This window comes from Brachypodium distachyon, chromosome 1 (genome assembly GCF_000005505.3).
Source record: "Brachypodium distachyon strain Bd21 chromosome 1, Brachypodium_distachyon_v3.0, whole genome shotgun sequence".
In the NCBI taxonomy this organism is placed as follows: domain Eukaryota; kingdom Viridiplantae; phylum Streptophyta; class Magnoliopsida; order Poales; family Poaceae; genus Brachypodium; species Brachypodium distachyon.
The window spans coordinates 49,167,906-49,186,603 of NC_016131.3; the positions used below are offsets into that span (position 1 = coordinate 49,167,906).

The 18,698-nt window shown below is 43.6% G+C and overlaps 2 protein-coding genes and 1 pseudogene across 5 annotated transcripts; 2 read left to right on the top strand and 1 right to left on the bottom strand.

The window, feature by feature from the left end:
- Nucleotides 1–26: 26 nt before the first annotated feature.
- LOC100835178 lies at nt 27–6,330 on the bottom strand (annotated as a pseudogene).
- Nucleotides 6,331–10,617: 4,287 nt separating this feature from the next.
- On the top strand, nt 10,618–12,995 carry LOC100835489. 2 transcript variants are annotated; one of them, XM_024456939.1, is made up of 3 exons: nt 10,618–11,030; nt 11,629–12,262; nt 12,344–12,995. In XM_024456939.1, exons 2-3 carry the CDS (start codon nt 11,686–11,688, stop codon nt 12,766–12,768), a joined length of 1,002 nt encoding a protein of 333 aa, XP_024312707.1. In that variant the 5' UTR covers nt 10,618–11,030; nt 11,629–11,685; the 3' UTR covers nt 12,769–12,995. The 2 variants fall into 2 exon arrangements, with proteins under 2 accessions (XP_024312707.1, XP_003561155.1); XM_003561107.4 differs by having other exon boundaries at nt 10,623–11,030; nt 11,629–12,995.
- Nucleotides 12,996–13,560: 565 nt separating this feature from the next.
- On the top strand, nt 13,561–17,154 carry LOC104581658. Of its 3 annotated transcripts, none has more exons than XM_014898228.2 (3): nt 13,561–13,939; nt 14,896–14,947; nt 15,649–17,154. In XM_014898228.2, the coding sequence occupies exons 2-3, from the start codon at nt 14,945–14,947 to the stop codon at nt 16,735–16,737; spliced, it is 1,092 nt and encodes a 363-aa protein (XP_014753714.1). In that variant the 5' UTR covers nt 13,561–13,939; nt 14,896–14,944; the 3' UTR covers nt 16,738–17,154. The 3 variants fall into 3 exon arrangements, with proteins under 3 accessions (XP_014753714.1, XP_014753716.1, XP_024312706.1); XM_014898230.2 differs by having other exon boundaries at nt 13,561–13,892; XM_024456938.1 differs by having other exon boundaries at nt 13,763–14,947.
- Nucleotides 17,155–18,698: the final 1,544 nt, after the last annotated feature.

Here is an 18,698-nt window from a genome sequence, read left to right on the forward strand (position 1 = left end):
AAATTCGGTTTGCAAGACTTGCAGAGTCAGAGGAACTTGTGTCTCCATTAATTCAATCGTCAGTTACAAAGCAGTGTGCAAATATTTGTGCCCATCGACAAATGGAGAATACTAGTAAACGAAACTCTATTGAAACTTGCACGTGATTGCTTTTCAGAAGAAAAATAATTGCACGACGTACTCCTGGGACTAGAAATTAAGCTGATGATGCTGTGATGATTCGCACAACACTACTGAATTCCTGGGGCTGGAAGCTGTTTGAGAAAATAGGATCTGATGACAAGTTGATCAGCTCCTATATATACGGTGATATTCGACTCTTGGTCTGATCTCTGGAAACGACAGTCGCAGCCCTGGAAATGATGCTGATTGTGTTGCTTGCTCCAGGATCACGTACGGGAGCATTGAACTAGCTGAGATGATCTTCGCACGCCCGACCATCAATCCTGCCTGAAAGATTGCACAGGTGTTTGTGTTGTCATCACTGAATTTTTTAAATGGATTCAACTGATTAAACCGTCTAACGTTGAGGGTAAAAGGGAGAAATCCTACGTACCATGCATGATGTTCAGCGTGCTAAGAGAGAAACCATCTGGCTTCTCTTGCAGTTGCATAACTTCTTATGCCAGGGAATCTGAATGCATACACATTGCACTGGAGAAAACCAAGGGAGCCATGCCTTGATATAACAGTGCCTTTCACATTGCGGCCTGTTCAGAACTTCAGCGAACAGAGGATCCATGCTCGAGACGTTTGCTCAATTCAGCTCGACAAGGGGCCCTGCTCCATGTTAACACAAAGACATAAAAATCTGAAAGTTGCTCGAGGACGCAATACATTAGTTTCTGAAGCTGTCTAAAGTTTTCCGTGCAAAAATATCTACTTGTAAGAAAGATAATGCATCTGCTGTGCAACCAAGTGGAGCAAACAGAATCAACACTAATTAAGAAGATGGGATTTTGCAGGTTTAAGACATTGATGCACAAATTCTGGAACGCTAACTTTGCTAAGATACCAAAAGCGTGTTTTGAAAGACGTTGTGACAAGCACTTGAAGAGCGAATAGCGCAACAAACTTTGTCCTCGAAATAAGATGGAACGGAACAATTAAGCAGAGGAGGGCTCATCTGTACTGACACGGTAGCACAAGCCGGCGAGTCGAGCTGCAGGTGGAACGGTAAGGAGACTCTGAGGTGGCGGCAATCAAAGCCGATCACCAGATTGGAACGGGCAGTAATAGTATATATCATGAAGCATCTTCTTCTTCGTTGTCGGAAATGCAAGAGCAGAAATCACCTCCGTCATCGTCTTCTAAATTGGAGTCTTCTTCCCTGTCGTCAAAGGAAACAAGACAGAGATGAATGGCATTGCAGCAATTAACATCCCGCATGGGTTGATAGCTGCTAGTACTGAAAAAGAAATTAGAAAAGAGTTAATGGCAGACCTTTTGCTTGTCGTCGGCACGAGGGTGACCACCAGCGAGGAGCTCTCGACCGCTGCAGCATCGGATCCTTGGACTATGTCGCCCAGGTCATGCTCGCTCCGGTCAAACTTCAGTTGCAGCACGGGCTTGTTGGGGTGCGCATCCACTTCACCTTGCAGCACACCAAACCTCGCCACTTTACTTTGCCAGCCTAGTGAAATCTCCTTGAGCCTTGGAAGGTGCTTGATGCCAACAATCCCTGATTCCAAACTGCACCATCGGATTTCTATCCTTTCTATGTGGGGTGAGGTGCCCTCCTCAAATCTCACCTCTTTCAGTTCATCCAGATGAACAATTACAAGTTGCTTGAGATTTGGGAATGCTTCCGTCCTGAACACTAGCTTCTTTCCCAAATAAGCATCCAAACAAAGAGAAAGGAGAATGAGGTTTGGTAGTGTTCCTAGTATTTCCATTATTTTACCTCCTTCTTTCAGTTTGCTCCTGAGTAAAGTAATCTTCACCAATTGCATCAGACTTCCGACCCAGTTGGGCATCTCTTCACCAAGACGTCCATACAACCATAGGCTTCTCAGGCAGAGAGGTGGAGCCGAAACACCATGCAGCCACTCGAGTGTTCTATCCTGACCAGCACTCACATGAAGAAAGCGAAGGGAAGAGAGCTTCTCGATGGCCACACAGAGTATCTTGCATTTTTTCTTGGTGGCCTCTTTTGTTTCGACTTTTAGCTTTCTTAGCAGCGTAAGCTGCCCAAGCTCTTCAACTGCCTTGCTACAAGTTCGTTTAATGTCCACAGTCTCTAATATCTCTAACTCTTTCAAGTTGCCAATCCCTCTTGGCACCTTCACACCTCTCGACATGGACCAACAGGAAGAGAATCCCTTGTGTAGCTCAGGTATTACTTTGGCACGGTCCTCATCATCAAGTAAAGGTGTGAAGAACAAGGGCAGAAGCAGAAAGTGCAGCAAGCATTTCGTGGGCTCTTCTGGATCAAAAAAGTAATATGGTGCACGGTTGAAACAACGGAGTGCACGGAGACTTTTGAGTTTACTAATCTCTCTCGGTAGTGTTGTAATATAAGTGTCTCTTATGTCCAAAATCTGCAACCCTTGTAATTTCCCTATAGATCTTGGAAGTTTATAAATATTTGAGTATCCTCTAGAATGATAAACGTTCAAGTATTTCAAGTGGCGCATCAACCCTATGTTCTGGAAATCTTTTTGTGTGGTTTCAAACTGTGCACTGTGTAGATCCAAGGTCCTAAGCATTCTAAACTCACTTGAACACACTGAAGGTGACGGTTGATGGGTCTCTCACCAAACATGGTTAATGACCGAACATGGCTCCAATCCATGGCTTTTGGGGGGCACTTGGTACCATGGTATGCTATATGCCGGAAGTTCTCCTCTGGTACACTAGTTATAATATCCCCACCAATCAAGCCCACAAAATTTTCTTCTATAGAAATTGAGACCATGACATCACGCACGATATCATGGACTCGGCAACTCTTAACGGTTCCTTCTATGTTCAACCTTGATGGCTGAATCATGCTTCGGTTGATTAACTCATCAAAGTACCCATTTCCAATGTCCACAATATTCATCCCAGCCCTGGCTTCCACGAACCCCTCTGCAATCCATCTTCCCACTAGGCGGCTCCTCTGGATTTCAAAATCCTCGGGAAATATGCTCATGTACAGAAAGCATGACTTGAGATGAGATGGCAAGTGGTTATATATACTTTCCCACCCGGTTACCATTTTGGTGGCAAGCAATCCTCCTATAGTGAGTATAGCTAGAGGCAAGCAACCACACTTTTTCACAATTTTAGGAACTATCTTCCTCATTGTCTCATCATTCTTCATGTCTTCAAGTCTTTTTCTAGTCTTTCTTAGTAACAACTTTGTAGCATCATCTATTGCTAGGGCTTTGAGGTGGAAAATAAGGGGTTTGAAAGTACAATCCTTAGCTAATCCAGCATCTCGTGGTTCAAAAGTACAATCATTAGCTAATCCAGCATCTCGTGTTGTTACTATTATGCGGCTACCTTTCACATTATCACTAGGAAAAGCTATTTTTCGAACCCATTCCCAGTGATCTAGGTTCCACAGATCATCAAGAACAACAAAGTACCTCTTCTCTTTCAACTCTTTCCTGAGGTATCTTGCGAGGTCCTCTTCTCGCACCAACTTCCTTTCAAGCTGCTGCTTCAATGCCTCATCACCAAAAAGTTCCCTGATCATGACTTTCAGCACCTCCATCCTGACAAATGACTGGGACAAAATGATCCATGCACAACATGAGAAGTCCTTTTTTACACTTTCATATACCTTCCTTGTGATTGTAGTCTTACCCAAACCACCCATGCCGACCACACATACCACTTTAGCAGGGTCATTAATGGCATGGACATCGATAAGCTCAATCAAATCTTGTTTGGGTTTGGTAAAACCTACAAGTTCAGCTTCATCAATGTTGCTAGCTGATTGGTTGCGAATATCTTCCAGGAAAGAATCCCTCTCTTCAGCCATGCCAGTGCCCTCGATCTTGTGAATCAAGTTGTAGCGCGTGTTCCTGCTGCTTACTTCTTCGACTCTTGATTTGAGATCGCGGATCTGCATTGCGATCCGATGACGATCTTTGAGCTTCATCAGCTGCTGCGACAAGCTCTGGCTTCCCACATGCACCATGAATTCACCAAGACAGTCTTCAATGTTGTAGGAGAGGTCCCGTACTTGCTTCGCCCACACCTTGAGTAGCATGTCTTTCTGCTTCATTCTTTCAGCAGCCACGAGGAATGCTTGCATCGTCTCCAGCTCGTCTTTGATGAACCTGTCGAACAAAGGTTCAAAATAAACTTAGAACATGAGAGATCTGATGTTCAAAATGAAAATAAAGAGAGACTGTTGGATTAATTTATAAAGGCAACATTAGAAGTGAAAGATGTTCTGACTTGTAAGACGTGGACTTAGGTGGTTAGGCTCTGCATGCCATGTGTAAGTGTGTAACACGACCGATCTGATTGAACAAAGCAAGTAGCTGGGGAAGACATGCATACCAGATGTCCTTGCGGACACCCATTAGGAGGCTCATCTCGTCGGCGGCGGCAGAGGCGGCTTTGCTGACGGCACCACTCAGCATCGACCTCGCCATGCTCAAAACCGTCTCCGCCATCTCTGCTCGCCGGTTACGATATGACAGTAATAGCTTTCAAACAACCCACACACAATGGCTTAATAAGGGATCAAGAGATACTGCTAGCGAGCGAGCAAGGCAAGTTGCAGACCCTTATAATATAGCGAAGCCATGTGTATAAGTAACGCAAGTAGCAAAAGGTTGCTTATTAATTAACTCGTGAGTTGAGTAGATCTCATCGAAAAGCTGAACCCTGTGTGGACTTGACCAGATGGTGGCAATTAGTTAACATGCACAGCACTTAACACGGATCTCGTCACATGCATGTAATTAACTAGCTTAGCACGCCGAGTTCCACACTGCATCAATCGCTGCATTAACATCTTGTTTGGATAACCACGGTGACTGACTGCCTAGATAAACAGGGAATTCTAAAATATAGTTACGAATGTAGAAAATTCCGAAAACTTAAGCATCTCCATGTTCGATTTTTAAACATGCTTATAAATATTCATGTAACTTTTTAATATCCAGGACAAATAAATAATCAAATTTTATACTCTAATAAAGCATACTCTGTAGCACCAAGCTTGCTGTGTTCTTTTCAGGGGACAAAAACTGATAGTAGCTTTTACATGAAAATTGATCAACATGTACACATGGAAGATTTGGATGTTTACATATGTGATCTTTTTCATCCGGGAGCAAGCGTTTCCAGTTGCAGATTCAAACTTCAGTACTATCTTGTCTCATATGAAGCCTTTCTTGTACTACGAACGGTCAAGTTTGATCATTTAGTTTGGCTAGTACACTTAAGTAGATTTGAGCAGTATGAGTAACGTTTTGAGAGTGAGTTATTTCTCAGTTGACATTCATAGCCTTTCAATGAAAATCTTCTCACGAATCTCAATGAATATCAGATAGCTCTTAGCATCAATCGCATGAGAAATAGCAAAACCGTAACATATTTTAGAACGCAGATGCCTGATCGATATGTAGTCGTTGACCAGGCTTTAGTAATGGGAACATTAACTCCAGCAAGATGTGTCAGTCCCCAGCTAATTAAGCATCTTGACCAAGCACAAGCACCAGCAGATGAACATGTCAATGATTTCAATGTGTCGGTAGCAGAAACTGTTACTAACTAAAACTGTCTTTGTGTAGTTAAACACTGTGTCTGAACTCTGAATTACCATGCTAATAAAGCTGGGGTCAGCATCACCTTGCCATCTTGTCTTTCCCAATAAAAGGTTCTTAAATCCCTCAAAACCCAAAAAAAAAAGGAAAAGAGCGAAGAAATGAGCGGCACCAGCAGGTATGCATGTGCCCCCTTCTCGCATATTAAACAAGATGAATCTAAAAGAAGGAAAGGGAGAATATTAGGCAAGGTAGTAAAGGTGTGCAAAGCAGTGAACCTTCAAGACTAGTCTGAATCGAAATTGTTTGAATATCTAAATGTATTGGCAGCATATCTAATCTAGCTCGATCGGCCACCTGAGAGTCCAGACCAAGTGAAATGTCTGCAGTGGAGGATTACGGGGGACCAGAATAGATGTGTTGTACTACCATCATCCTGACCTAGCCGGGATCACTCGATGAACTCCAACAAAGTTAAGAAGCTAAACGGGAGACCTAATTGAGAAAGGTTAGGAAAAGAAGAGTGGGCGTAACTGACCTTGCGGCTGCGTGCGGTGCGTCCTTGCGCGGCGGAGGTTCCGCAGCGGCGGCGGCCGGCCATGGGCGGCGGCGCACCAAATCGGAAGCGGCCGGAGCCGAGAATGGTTAGGCCTTGAGCTCATTAGTAGATGGGCCGGACAAGAAGGCAAAACCCCAGTTCTTCTGGCCACGCCGGCGCACCAACACCACTCCAAATCGAAAACGGTTGGGCCTCGAGCCCATTAGTTTATGGGCCGGACCGGACACCCAAAGTTGTTGAAGCCTAATCAGCAAATTATGTAACCCTTTAAAAAAAAAACTGGAGCACCGTTTGTTCGGTTTTGTTGTTTGGAGCACCCAAGTTTACATTAATTGTGCAAATTCAAAACTGGAAGTGCATTTTAATACACACAAGACATACTAGGACACACAGCATGTATCCGACAGAACTCTCTTGCACTCATTTCCTTCTTTTCCTTTTCCTCCGCATGCCACTTCCTCCGCCGACCCAAAATATTTTCCCCTGTTTCCTTTTTTTATATAAAAAAAATTGGTCATCCTCGTCCTTTCCGTCTTCTCGACTCCCCCGTCCTTCTCCTTCCCCGAATCTTTCGCGTGCTCTTGCAAATCCTCGTCGGCGAGTCGCCGGCGTGGGCGGATGGATTCCCCTTTCCTTTTCCCCTTCTTCTCCAAAGGATACAACCAGCAAGCCACCACCGATGTTGCCATGCGCAGCCACCCAATTGCGCCTACTTTGACCATCGCTTCTACTCCTAATCCCCTCCACATTCTGCCCCCAAGTTGGCCGCCGCCTAACTTCCCGGCCGTCCTTACCCTTCTGATGGCGATACAGGCAGGTGGGTTAGCGGGGGTAGATGTAGGTCGTTTGGGGTTTCGTCGATGCGTGCTCCAGCTCCACTGATGCCCTTCCCGTCCGCCTTCTCCCTCTTGCTGGTGTGCCACCTCGTCCATGGCGCCGTGCTCCGAGCAGCAACCTCAAGAGAAATAGGGGCTTGCAGAGGAGGATCTAGTGGGCTGAACTGCTACCGGTCTGTACTTCCTCTTTCTCTGCACTTCGACGGCAGGCAAGCTCTACCAATGCCAGATCCATTCCCTTCCCTTTCTCTTTCAAATCCTTCATGTTTGCTGCGCCATGCGCCACAGGGTTGGTTGATGCCATCACGCTGGACGGGGATGGCCGTGTGGCCTGGCGTCATGCAGCAGGCTGCGCTCATGTGCAGAGCCGCCTTGCCGGAAAGCCGTGCTGTCGGCTGCTTCTATGCTTCCTGCCTTGGGGAAGCCAGCGGCTTTGAGTTTGTTTATGGACAGAGCAGAGGTGTATTTCATCTCCATGCTGCTCCTTTCCCCTATCAATTTTATTTAGTTGATGTGATTTGGCTCTTGCGCTACTAGGGGATTCCTACTAGCTAGATATACTTATGCTGCTTTGATGTGAATTATTTACAGAAAAAATATGTTTACATCATCAATCGTGTGTTGCTAATTAAGCTCTGCCTTTGTTCATTTAATCAATGTGTTGTTCTACCTTTTGCTGGTTCAGATAAAAGTGACGGTGAACAAATCCATGAGAATCATTCATGAACTGAATCATCTAGTTCTAACTACCCATATATTGTTTTCTAATCCCATTGTGTGTGGGCAACGGAGGTAGCTATCCTTATTGATGTACTTTGGACCGATCAACGTCGTTGTTGTTCACTCTACTTATTTTCTAGCTACTTAATTTGTGTGTGGTTGAATCATCTGTCTGACTTGTATGTGCTCTGCTGCAACAAGTTGACAAAAGAAATTAAGAAATTTTGTTCTTTGCTATGATGGCAAGATCTATCTGCTAAACTACTAGGTCATGTTCGATGATCATGCGTGCATATTCCTAAGTTGGTCCAAAAGGCATGTACAATGCAATGTGCTAATGCTTATATGTGATTTCTTGATGAGAGAAAAATAATATATCCACATATAGAGACACTAGTGGTAAAGGTGTGCATAATCAAGGTTCCTGAGATCATTTTTTTGCACCAAAATAGAGTGTTGGGACACAAGATGGTGCATCTAAGGTTTGCTGGGCCGGGCATCCGTTGCCGGTGAGAATATATCACTAGGGACTATCTGGTGCTGTCATACACATGACATGTATGATAATGTGTTATTCAAATCTGGATTATAAACTTTTGTTCCCTCAAAATCTACCTTCATCGTCACCTTGTGTTTATCCAAGTTTCTTTCTATAAAGAACATTTTCTGATTTTGTGCAACAATGGCTTATTTTGTTGGAACATTTTATGATTATAAGAAGAGCTTTTAATTTCTTCGAGATTAGCTTTGAGTTTCGTAGAGATGAGCTTCCAATTGTCTTGAGATATATTTTTATTTTTGTATGAGGATTATATTATTTTTTAAATGAGATTCAAACTGTTTTGAGAAGAGCATTCAATCTTCCTTGTGATATGCTTTCAGTTTTTCTTGAGAAGAGCTGTCATTTACTTTGGGAATATCTTTCAAACTGTTTTTTTATTTTTGTTTGGGAATATATTTTTATTTTTGTATGAGGATTATATTATTTTTTAAATGAGATTCAAACTGTTTTGAGAAGAGCATTCAATCTTCCTTGTGATATGCTTTCAGTTTTTCTTGAGAAGAGCTGTCATTTACTTTGGGAATATCTTTCACTTTTTTTGAAATGAGCTCTGAATTTTTTACAAATAAGGTTTCAATTCCTTTGAGATGAGCTTTTTGAATTACTTTGAACTGAACTTTAAATTTCTTGGTATTAGCTTCCAATTTCTCTTAAATTGGTTCCCAATGTTTTATTTTTTGAGAATTTATTTTATTTTGTAATTATATTATTTTGACGAGAGCTTTCATTCTTCTTGCTGATAAGCTTTCAATTTTCTGGAAAATAGCTATCATTTGTTATGAGGAGAGCTTTCACTTTCTTTGAAATGAGCTTTGAATTGTTTATAAATAAGGTTTCAATTCCTTTGAGATGAGCTTTTGAATTACTTTGAGCCGAACTTTCAATATCTTGATATTAGTGTCCACTTTCTCTTACATGTGCTTCCCATCATCTTGAGACAAGATTTTTATTTTTATGAGAATTGTATTCTTTTGAAATTAGATTTATATTTGTTTTGACATCAGCTTTCAATCTCCCTTAAGATAAGCTTTCAATTTTATTGGCATAAGCTTTCAGTTTATTCAAAAGAGCTTTCATTTCCTTTGAGAAGAGCTTTTATTTTCTTTCAGAGCTTTGAATTCTTCTCAAATAAGGTTTCAATTCCTCTGAGATGAGCTTTTGAATAAGTCTAAGCCGAACTTTTAATTTTCTTGAGTTTTAGTTTCTTAGAGATGAGCTTCCAATTGTCTTGAGGGTAGAATTATATTATTTTTAAATGAAATTTAAATTGTTTTGACAAGAGCTTTCAATCTTCCTAGTGATAAGCTTTCAATTTTATATGAGCTTTCACTTCCAAATTTTCAAGGTTTTTTCTAGATGATTTTTACTTAATTTTCAATGAGGTTTTAATTTTCATCTTCTTCCAATTGTTTTTGTTTTCGTATATAGGCAGGAAGGTTTTAATTTTCATCTTCTTCGATGAGGTTTTAATTAATTTGAGATGCGATTTTAACACAAGATTTCAATTCCTTAGCTGGACTTATTTTTTTTCCATTTATATAAGATTTAATTATTCTCTGGTATGAGCTTTTAGATTTTTATATGAGCTTTTTAGGTTTTGTGCTTCCAGTAAATTGTTAAAGTATCTTCATTTATATAAGAAGATCGTATCAGACAAATTTTTAAGTACCCTCAGAGGAGGATTGTAATTCTTTTTTGATATGAGATTCGAGATTCCTTGACAAGATCTTCTTATAGAACTAAAAATTAGAAGTTCTATGTTCGGATTTTAAAAGTTTGTAAAAACATTAGTCTTTTAAATTTTGAATATATGTCATGAAAGACATAAGAAGTTTGATATAGGAGTTTTAAAATCTCACCGATATGATTTGAAAGCGTCTAGTATTTTCGATTGGAAGTGGTATTCCCCACCCATTTTAATTCCCTGAAAACCACTCTCCCAAAAAGAGAAAAAAAAAGTAAATAAAGCCCATCAATATCACGTTTCTGTACTACAAAAGAAGCAAAAAAAAAAGGGAAAAGAGGAAAAGGCTCAAATAAGTCCAGTAATCATTGGGCCACTGTCTGGTGAGGATGCAGAGCGGTACCAGCTAGAGAGCGGAACAAGTTTGAGCGTGGACGGGCAGTGGGACGAGGAGGAAAAAAAAAAGAGGAACGGAGACGTGAAACGGGGACGCCCGCGGGACGGCACCTGAAATCATCCGCCGAAACTCAAGTAGGCGGAGGTCCGCGAATTAGCTTCGCCCCGATGTTATCTTGGTCGTATCGTGTTCCTCAGTCAGTCACGACTCACCATTGACTAGAGCAGCCTCAGCCTCAGCCTCTCCGAAGAAACGAGCAGCCAGACGCCCATCACCCCGACCAAACCCTCGCTCGCTAGCTCCGCGACGGCGCCGTTGGGCGGAGAGAGAGGAGCTTCTCTTGTAGCGGCGGCGATTGGGTTGGAGGTGGCGGGGCCGAGAGCGCCAGCGGCCGGCAGCGGCGATTGAGGGGTGGGAGCTCTGATCAGGCCGTCTTACATTGAGGAATTTGGGGCGGGCGCGGCGGCGATTGGGAAGGAGGATTTCAGGCCGATCTGACGCCTTCGTCCCCCCACCTGGCTCCAACAAGCTCAGCCGTGCTCGATCGCCTAGCCTCAGGTTCGGCGTGCTCCCTCCGATCGCCTAGTAGTTCGACCTGCTGACAGAGCTATAAGCCTATAACAGCCTCGGATCTCTTGTCAGGATATATGTATATGCACAACTCATAGACTTGATTACTTGTGCGCTTAATCCTGAATGTCAGTCAGTCGTCTGTAGCTGTCCATGTTAGTAGATCAATTGTTAGTAACGAATCATTTAGAAGCTGCCTGTTTGTATGCCTTGTACAGACTGGAACTAGTACCTTGATTGAGGCTCTAATTCATCTCAGTACTCAGATACCCCGAGGGAATTATAAAAAAGAATCCCTTTAGTGTCTTACTAAGTGTGATTTGTCACTCATCTGCATATATAATGCTGCTTTATGTGTACTGTCTTGATACAGGAATTAAAATTCTGTATGAAGATCTGGATGGTTTATTTTGTAACTAGAGTTCAGTATGTTTGTTCTACTGTAGCTCGTTTCTGCGCTAAAAAACAGCTTCTATGGAAAACCATATGTACACTCTCATGTTGCTTGCCACACATTTTGTTTCCTCTCCTAGCTTCCAGTTCATATTCCTCTGACGGCTGTCTTTGAATTCATAACTTGTCGCAGATTGGAAGCTGCAAGTTGCTAAAGAACCAAGGGCTGTTGTGCTTTCGTGTCTCCGCTATGTCTGAACATCATGGTTGGGCAGACCTGCCAGAGGGCCTGCTTCACTCTGTTGTTGCTCTGTCAGGCTCCTTCTCCGACCTTTTTGCCTTCTCTCTCACCTGCCGCTCGTGGCGCACTGCCTTCTCCTCATATCCATCGAAAGCTACCTTCTCGACACTACTCCCGCCTCTCCTCCTCCAACCTGATGTCGCCGTGATCACGCCTTGTCATCTGCCCTTTGCCCCCAAACGCCCTTGTCGTGTCACCGATCTAGCCAGCCAACGCTCGCGCCTTCGCTGTCAAATTCCACTGGGCAGTTTTTGCTTCACGGGTGCTTCCTATGGTCAGCTCATCTTCTCCAGCAACGGATCATGTCTCCTTGTTGATGTGTTCACCGGCCTTAGTGTTTCACCTCCACAACTGCCGGACAACAACCGCAGTAAGCTCTACTACGGTGCCCTCACGGCTCCTCTAGCATCACCCAACTCACATCTCCTTGTCAGCACTTCATCCAGAAGTTTCTTCTGGCGTGTCGGTAGCCTCTTTTGGCGTTCTTCTTGCAATGAAACGATCAAGCAGATCGTGACCTTCAAAGGTCAGCTCTTCGGCACAGACTCTGGTGGCAGGCTCTTTACCTTGCACTTGACACCCCAGATTCGCATACATCAAATGGCAGGTTTTTGGGGAGAAAGCACGTCCACCGGAAAGCGTCTTGTGAACCTATGTCTGGTGGCATGTGGCGATATGCTCATCTTGATCAGGAGTCGGGGATCGTTTCCAGCAAGAGGGGATACCTTTGAGGCACTCCGCCTCGACCAATCAACTGACAATGCAAAATTTGTGAAGGTGGAGGAGCTAGGTAATTGGGCCATCTTCATCAGTACCGACGAGAGAAGCCAGCCGTTGTCTTTGATGAACCCGGAGAGATGGGGAGGGAAGAGCAACTGCATATACTGCTATTCACATGATTCAGAACATTGGACCGCATTCGAGCTGGGCAAGCCTGCCTCTGATCCTAGCATCTTTGTTTTCATAAGCAGCGGCGGTATGGTGCAACCGATGTGGGTTGTCCCCAGCATGTTCTTCTCTCGGTGTCTCTGATGGTTGATGATATTGAAATATTGATACATGATGCATGACTATTATTTGCTTCCCGGAGTAACTTTTGTTGCAAGAGTGCTTGTGGGGAGTTGTAAGAGCAACTTCTGTTGTAAGAGTGCTTGTGGGGAGTTGTAAGAGCGCTTTGAATCATCGACAAGTGAAATACTACTTATTGTGTTGGCATCACTCAGGAGATGTAATAATTGGGGTACTTGTTCAGTTGTGAATTGCTGTTTATATGCTTTGCTGCATGTGCCCTCTTTGTTTATCTCAAGCACTAAACTGAGTACTGTAACTGTTGATTGCAGTGAGCTCTAAATATCTCTGCTTGCTCATGAGTTTGCAGGGATCAGACAGACAACTAACATGCATTTTGTAATGTCTGTTTCTCTATGTCCTTGCTGGCAGTAACAGATGTGTTCGTTTCAATTGCGTAGCTGTGAGCCTGTGATGCTTCAGAGAAGTTCTTTTCTAGGGATTCCAGAGAATTTTTCTAATCAATTTTCTAGATTGGTGTTCTGTAGAAAGGCACATGTGACCTGGATGCATATTTATTACCCTTGATATTTACAGATCAGGAGGGAGGTACGCTGTCAAAAAAAGAAGTAAAGATCAGGAGTGCTTCATGCTTTCATAGTAAAGATGTTGTCAAATACAAGTACCGGTAATAATACATATTTTCAAAGTGTATAAATAGCGGCGTTTAAATACAAATACTAACCAGTCGTATTTTACTCGAATACTGATCGGAAGCTAGTTATCTCGTATATTTTCCACGAGTCCGTTCGAAGAAAACCAAAAGGAGAGAAAGGCTAGAGCAGCCAGCCGCCGGCCGGTAACCCCTGCCCGCGTGAGCCTCGCCCGACGACGGATTCTCCGGCGACGGAGGTTGCAGGGTGCACTGTGCAGCGGCGGATCTGGGAGCCGCCGCTGGCGATTGATTGATTGGTGGCTCAGTGCGGGGCGAGCGATTGGATTGGGGATTTGGCGGAGGAGAGATCCTCCCGGCCGGCCGGCCGGCGTGCGCCGTGGGAGGACCATCCAAGGCTGCGATTGGGGGTCGACGGTCGGAGGTCTCGTCTATGGCGACGATTCGTCTTCCTTCCTTCCACTCCTGGAATTCAGTAAGCACAGCCATCCTCGCCTAGGGGCTAGGGCAGGCTCGGCTCAGGTTCCTCGTGTTCAATCCTGCTCACCTTCTTCCTGCTCGCTCCCAGGATCCCTTACTAACCTCTCCCATCTCATCAGCCCTGCAACAGTACTTATTTCATGTGGCTTATATTATGTTAAAGTTTAGACATTCGCCCTGCAAATGCAAAGTGCAGGGGCTGCCCCCCGTCCATGGTACTGCTGCTAATAACACTCGCACATCACTTGTGTTCATAGTCCAGAGCACAGAGGAGTCTTGTTACTGTCTCAGTGCCCACTTGTTTGGTTTTATCAATCTGTCTGCACGGTGCTTGCTGCAGTAGTATCTTGGTATTAATAGTGGCAAGAAATACTTTCCTTTTGCTGTTGAGAGCATAGGCTGTCACTCCGTTTTGATTTTTATTGAATATAAAAAAAAACAATGCATGTTATGACAGTTCCCCCAAAAAACTATTTTGACCTGCCAACTTGTGAAATTTTGATCCAAAAACGTGACGAATTGTGTCATCTACTAAAAAGAGCAAAGTTCACAGTCGCAATTGCATGAAGTTTTTTTTTGTGGGGACACACTCATAAATGGTCGTATTTCGTATATAAGTTTTCAGCGACAAGTATTTAGGAACGGAGGGAGTACACTACATCCATGATCTTCTTTTTCTTTCTTTTTAAATTTGTGAGAACTTTGGGGTGCCTCCAAATAAGATAAGAGCACACTCTTCAGATTATAAAAATCCACTATGCAAACAGTTTGCTTTCCATTGGTGCATGCAATCCAAACTTATAAATATGTCGATGTTTAATTGTGTGAATGACATGTTGCATGTTCTACTGAATCACGTGTCTATGCTTACAACTAAGCATCTCAGGAACCATATGTGCCCTGTCATGTTTCTCAATTAGCACTTAGTCTATTTCCTGTTCTTAGCATCCAGTTCATATTCTTCTAATGTTTGTCTTTGAATTCATAATTTATCGCAGGGAACCTGCAACCTGCAAAACCAGGGCCGCTGTGTTTGTTGTCTCCACAATGTCTCTCGAAGGGCCGGAGGCCGAAATTTTTATTAAGGAAGAAAAGCATAGTACAAGAAGGTACAAAGAGTAGGCAGATTCCTACAAGGAGCAGAGATGTATCTGCACTACACACCGCCACTGAAGCAAAGCTAGCAACCTGGGCATCACAGGAAAACCACAAGAAAAACAACAGAACAAGCTACAGAAAAATCAGATCACCACAATGCAGCCTGCTGCTTTCCAGGAGCGAAGATCTTCAATGATCAGATCGACCACCCGCTCGACCGTGGCTGCTTCCTGCTGGAAAATTCTGGCATTGCGTTCCTTCCATAGCCTCCAGTGGACAAGGATTGTGAAAGTATCGAAATCTCTCCGCAGACTTTTGGGGACGCGCTTACGAGCTTCAGTCCACCACTCTTCGGAACTGCAGAAGATAGAACTGGGGATGGGGAAGTGGGCACCGGACCACAACCGGAGCTGATGCCAGACCTGCTGTGTGAAGTGACAATATATGAAGAGATGAGGACAGCACTCATTAGCTGAGGAGCAAAGAGGGCAGATAGGATTGTGTGGCCACCCTCTTCTTGCTAAATTATCCGCAGTGAGGCATCTCTTGTGAACAACTAACCACATGAAGAACTTGCATCTCATGGGGGCCTTGGATTTCCAGATCGGTTTAGCGCAGGCAAAACGCAAGTTGGCAGCGAAGAACAACTTGCATCTAGATATCAAGTTTGGGTAGACCTACCAGATGAGATGCTTCATTCCATTATAGCTCATTCAGGCTCCTTCTCTGTCCTTGCCTTCGCTGCAACCTGTCGCTCTTGGCGTGCTGCCTTTTCCTCGTACCCATCGAAATCTACCTTCTCGACACTCTTCCCGCCTGTCCTCCTCCAACCTGATGTCCCTGTGGGATCTCCTCGTCATCAACCCTTTGGCGATAAACTTCCATGTCATGCCATTGATCTAGCCAGCAAACGCTTGTGCCTCTGCTGTCAAATTCCCATAGCTAATCTTCCTCCTGTAAATAATGACTCCCAGAGTCCACTGGGTAGTTTGCGCTTCGTGGGTGCTTCTTATGGTCATCTCATCTTCTCCAGCAACACAGCATGTCTCATTGTTGATGTATTTACAGGTGTTAGTGTTAGTGTTTCCCTCACGGCCCCTCCAACGTCACCCAACTCACATCTCCTCATCACCAGTCGATCCCACAGTTTCTTTTGGCGTGTTGGTAGTCGCTCTTGGTTGAGAGCTTCTCCTTGTGATGGAAAGGTTAAGCAGATTGTGGCCTTCAAAGGCCAGTTCTTGGGCATAAACTCTGAGAGCATGCTTTTTGTTGTGCACTTGACACCTCAGATTCGCGTAGAGAGAATGGCAGTAAGTTGGGTGGAAATCTCTTCTACTAGATGTCATCTTGCCAACCTATATCTGGTGGCGTGTGGCGATATGCTCCTCTTGGTTGGGTGTCGGGGATCGTATCCAGCAAGAGGTGATACCTTCGAAGCTTTCCGCCTCGACCAGTCAACTGAACATGCAAAATGGGTAAAGGTGGAGGATTTGGGGAATTGGGCCATTTTCATCAGCACCGACGAGAGAATCCAGCCATTATCTTTCATGAACCCGGAGCGATGGGGAGGGAAGAGCAACTGCATATACTGCTATTCCCATGACTCAGAAGATTGGATCGCATTCGAGCTGGGCAAGCCTGCCTCCCATCCAGACATCTTTGTTTTCATCGGCCGCTGCAACATAGTGCAACCTATGTGGGTTGTCCCCAACATATTCTCTCTGTGTGGCCCGGATGGTTGATGGCATTCAAGCATTATCCATGGCTATTGTATTTGCTTGCTGGAGCTGTTACCCAGTGCTGATTTTCTGTGTTGATTTTGAGTGTGGGAGCAGGTTATTTTTTAAATACAACCACTTGACCTCATCGCACGATAAACACTGCTTAGAAGACTAAGACGAAACAGGGTTCCCATTGGAGCCAAATAGAAATCTGAAGAGGAAATAGCCTGAACTAGTACCTGGCAGTCTGTCTCGAAAATTATTTGCTTGCCGGAGCAACTTCTGCTGAAACATGGACAAGTGAAATCTGTAATTTTTCTTGGCATTACATTACTCTGGAGGTGTAACTGGGTGGTTTGCAGTCAATTAGTTTTTTTATTTTTGAAAGGAAGAGACTGTATTCCATTAACTATATATGCACACCTTGATCCACATACATTCCCTCATTGCTGAATCATTGTCATCAAGATCCACCTCCAACACTTCCCCAACCTCTTTTCCAATTAACAGCCTTGTTTCTCTATCCATTATTCGTAAGGGAACGTCATCTGCTCTGACCCAGATTGGAAGTACTCCCTCCGTTTCATAATTCTTTATCTTAAATTTGACCAAAAATGAATGTATCTATTTCTAAAAAAATGTCTAGATACATGTAATATTTCGACAAGAATTATGAAACGGATGGCGTACTCATCAATCGCCCTATTTGGTGCCAATCTTCCAGTACCAGCAGGTCCTTATTGAAGCTCACGATATCATTCAAGCCCTTCTTTTCCCAGCATCATCGTGGAATGTAAACAGAAAATGATTTCTTCCTAGTTACTTGCAGAAGGCTGTGAGGGTTGGCGCGTCCAGTCGACATGCTCTAACACTGCTAAATCTAGACCATTCATCTAAAAAACAATGGGGTTAGTTAAAAGCCTCACGTTTCAAGCCTGGTTCCCATCCATTGTAGAGCTGTCGAAACAAACTAGTACTACAACATAACTAAAAAAGTTTCTTTTTTTTATTTGACACAGCTAGCACATATATTATCCATGAATGCATTATCATGTGATGCCCTTTAGACAACGAGACAACAACACGAGGCGTCGATGGATCTGCAGCTGCCACCGGGGCCACCGCGGCTCTTGCAAAATTTATCGCACGCCTCGTTCGTGCAGTTTGGAAACTCAAACCCGTAACATGAATCGGGCAGGGGGAGAGCATCTATTTCTGCCTGCACAAAACAAACATACTTAGTGGATTAAAACGATTATGTGGTGGGTAATTTTCCATCTTATATGTATGTTTCTGGATTGCTAAACATAAGCAAATTTGTCATAAAAACTGCACATCAAGGAGAGTGAGATCAGAATGGATGTAACATAAACCTCGTTGTTCGCATCGCAAAAGGAGAGAACGGTAGCCATGACTATGAAAGCCGTCAAAAACAGGGCGCTCCCATTCTTCTTGAAAATTGCCATTTGGAGAGAATTTGTTATGCTCAGTTGTTGTTCAGATATATTTTTCTGTGCATTTTGCAATGTTCACCCTTCACGGTGTTATATAGATGCATATCGAGTCATTTTGCAGCAAGTGTTAATGGTAAATAAATAGTATATATCTTCTATATCGATGTTTTGCTATATATCGAAACAATCATTAATTTGGGAATAAAATATCTATTGTGTCTAGTGTACCAATGTATCAATATCTATTATCCATGAATGATGCCCTCTAGGCATCGAGACAACAACACGAGGCGTCGATGGATCTGTAGCTGCCACCAGGGCCCCCGCGGGTCTTGCAAAATTTATTGCACGCCTCATTCGTGCAGTTAGGAAACACGCCGTAGCATGAATCGGATAGGGGGAAAGCATCTATTTGTGCCTGTACAAAATAAACATACTTAGTCGATTAAAGCGATTGTTGTGGTGGGTAATTTTCCATCTTATATATGTTTCTAGATTGCTAAGTATAATCAAATTTGTCATAAAAAA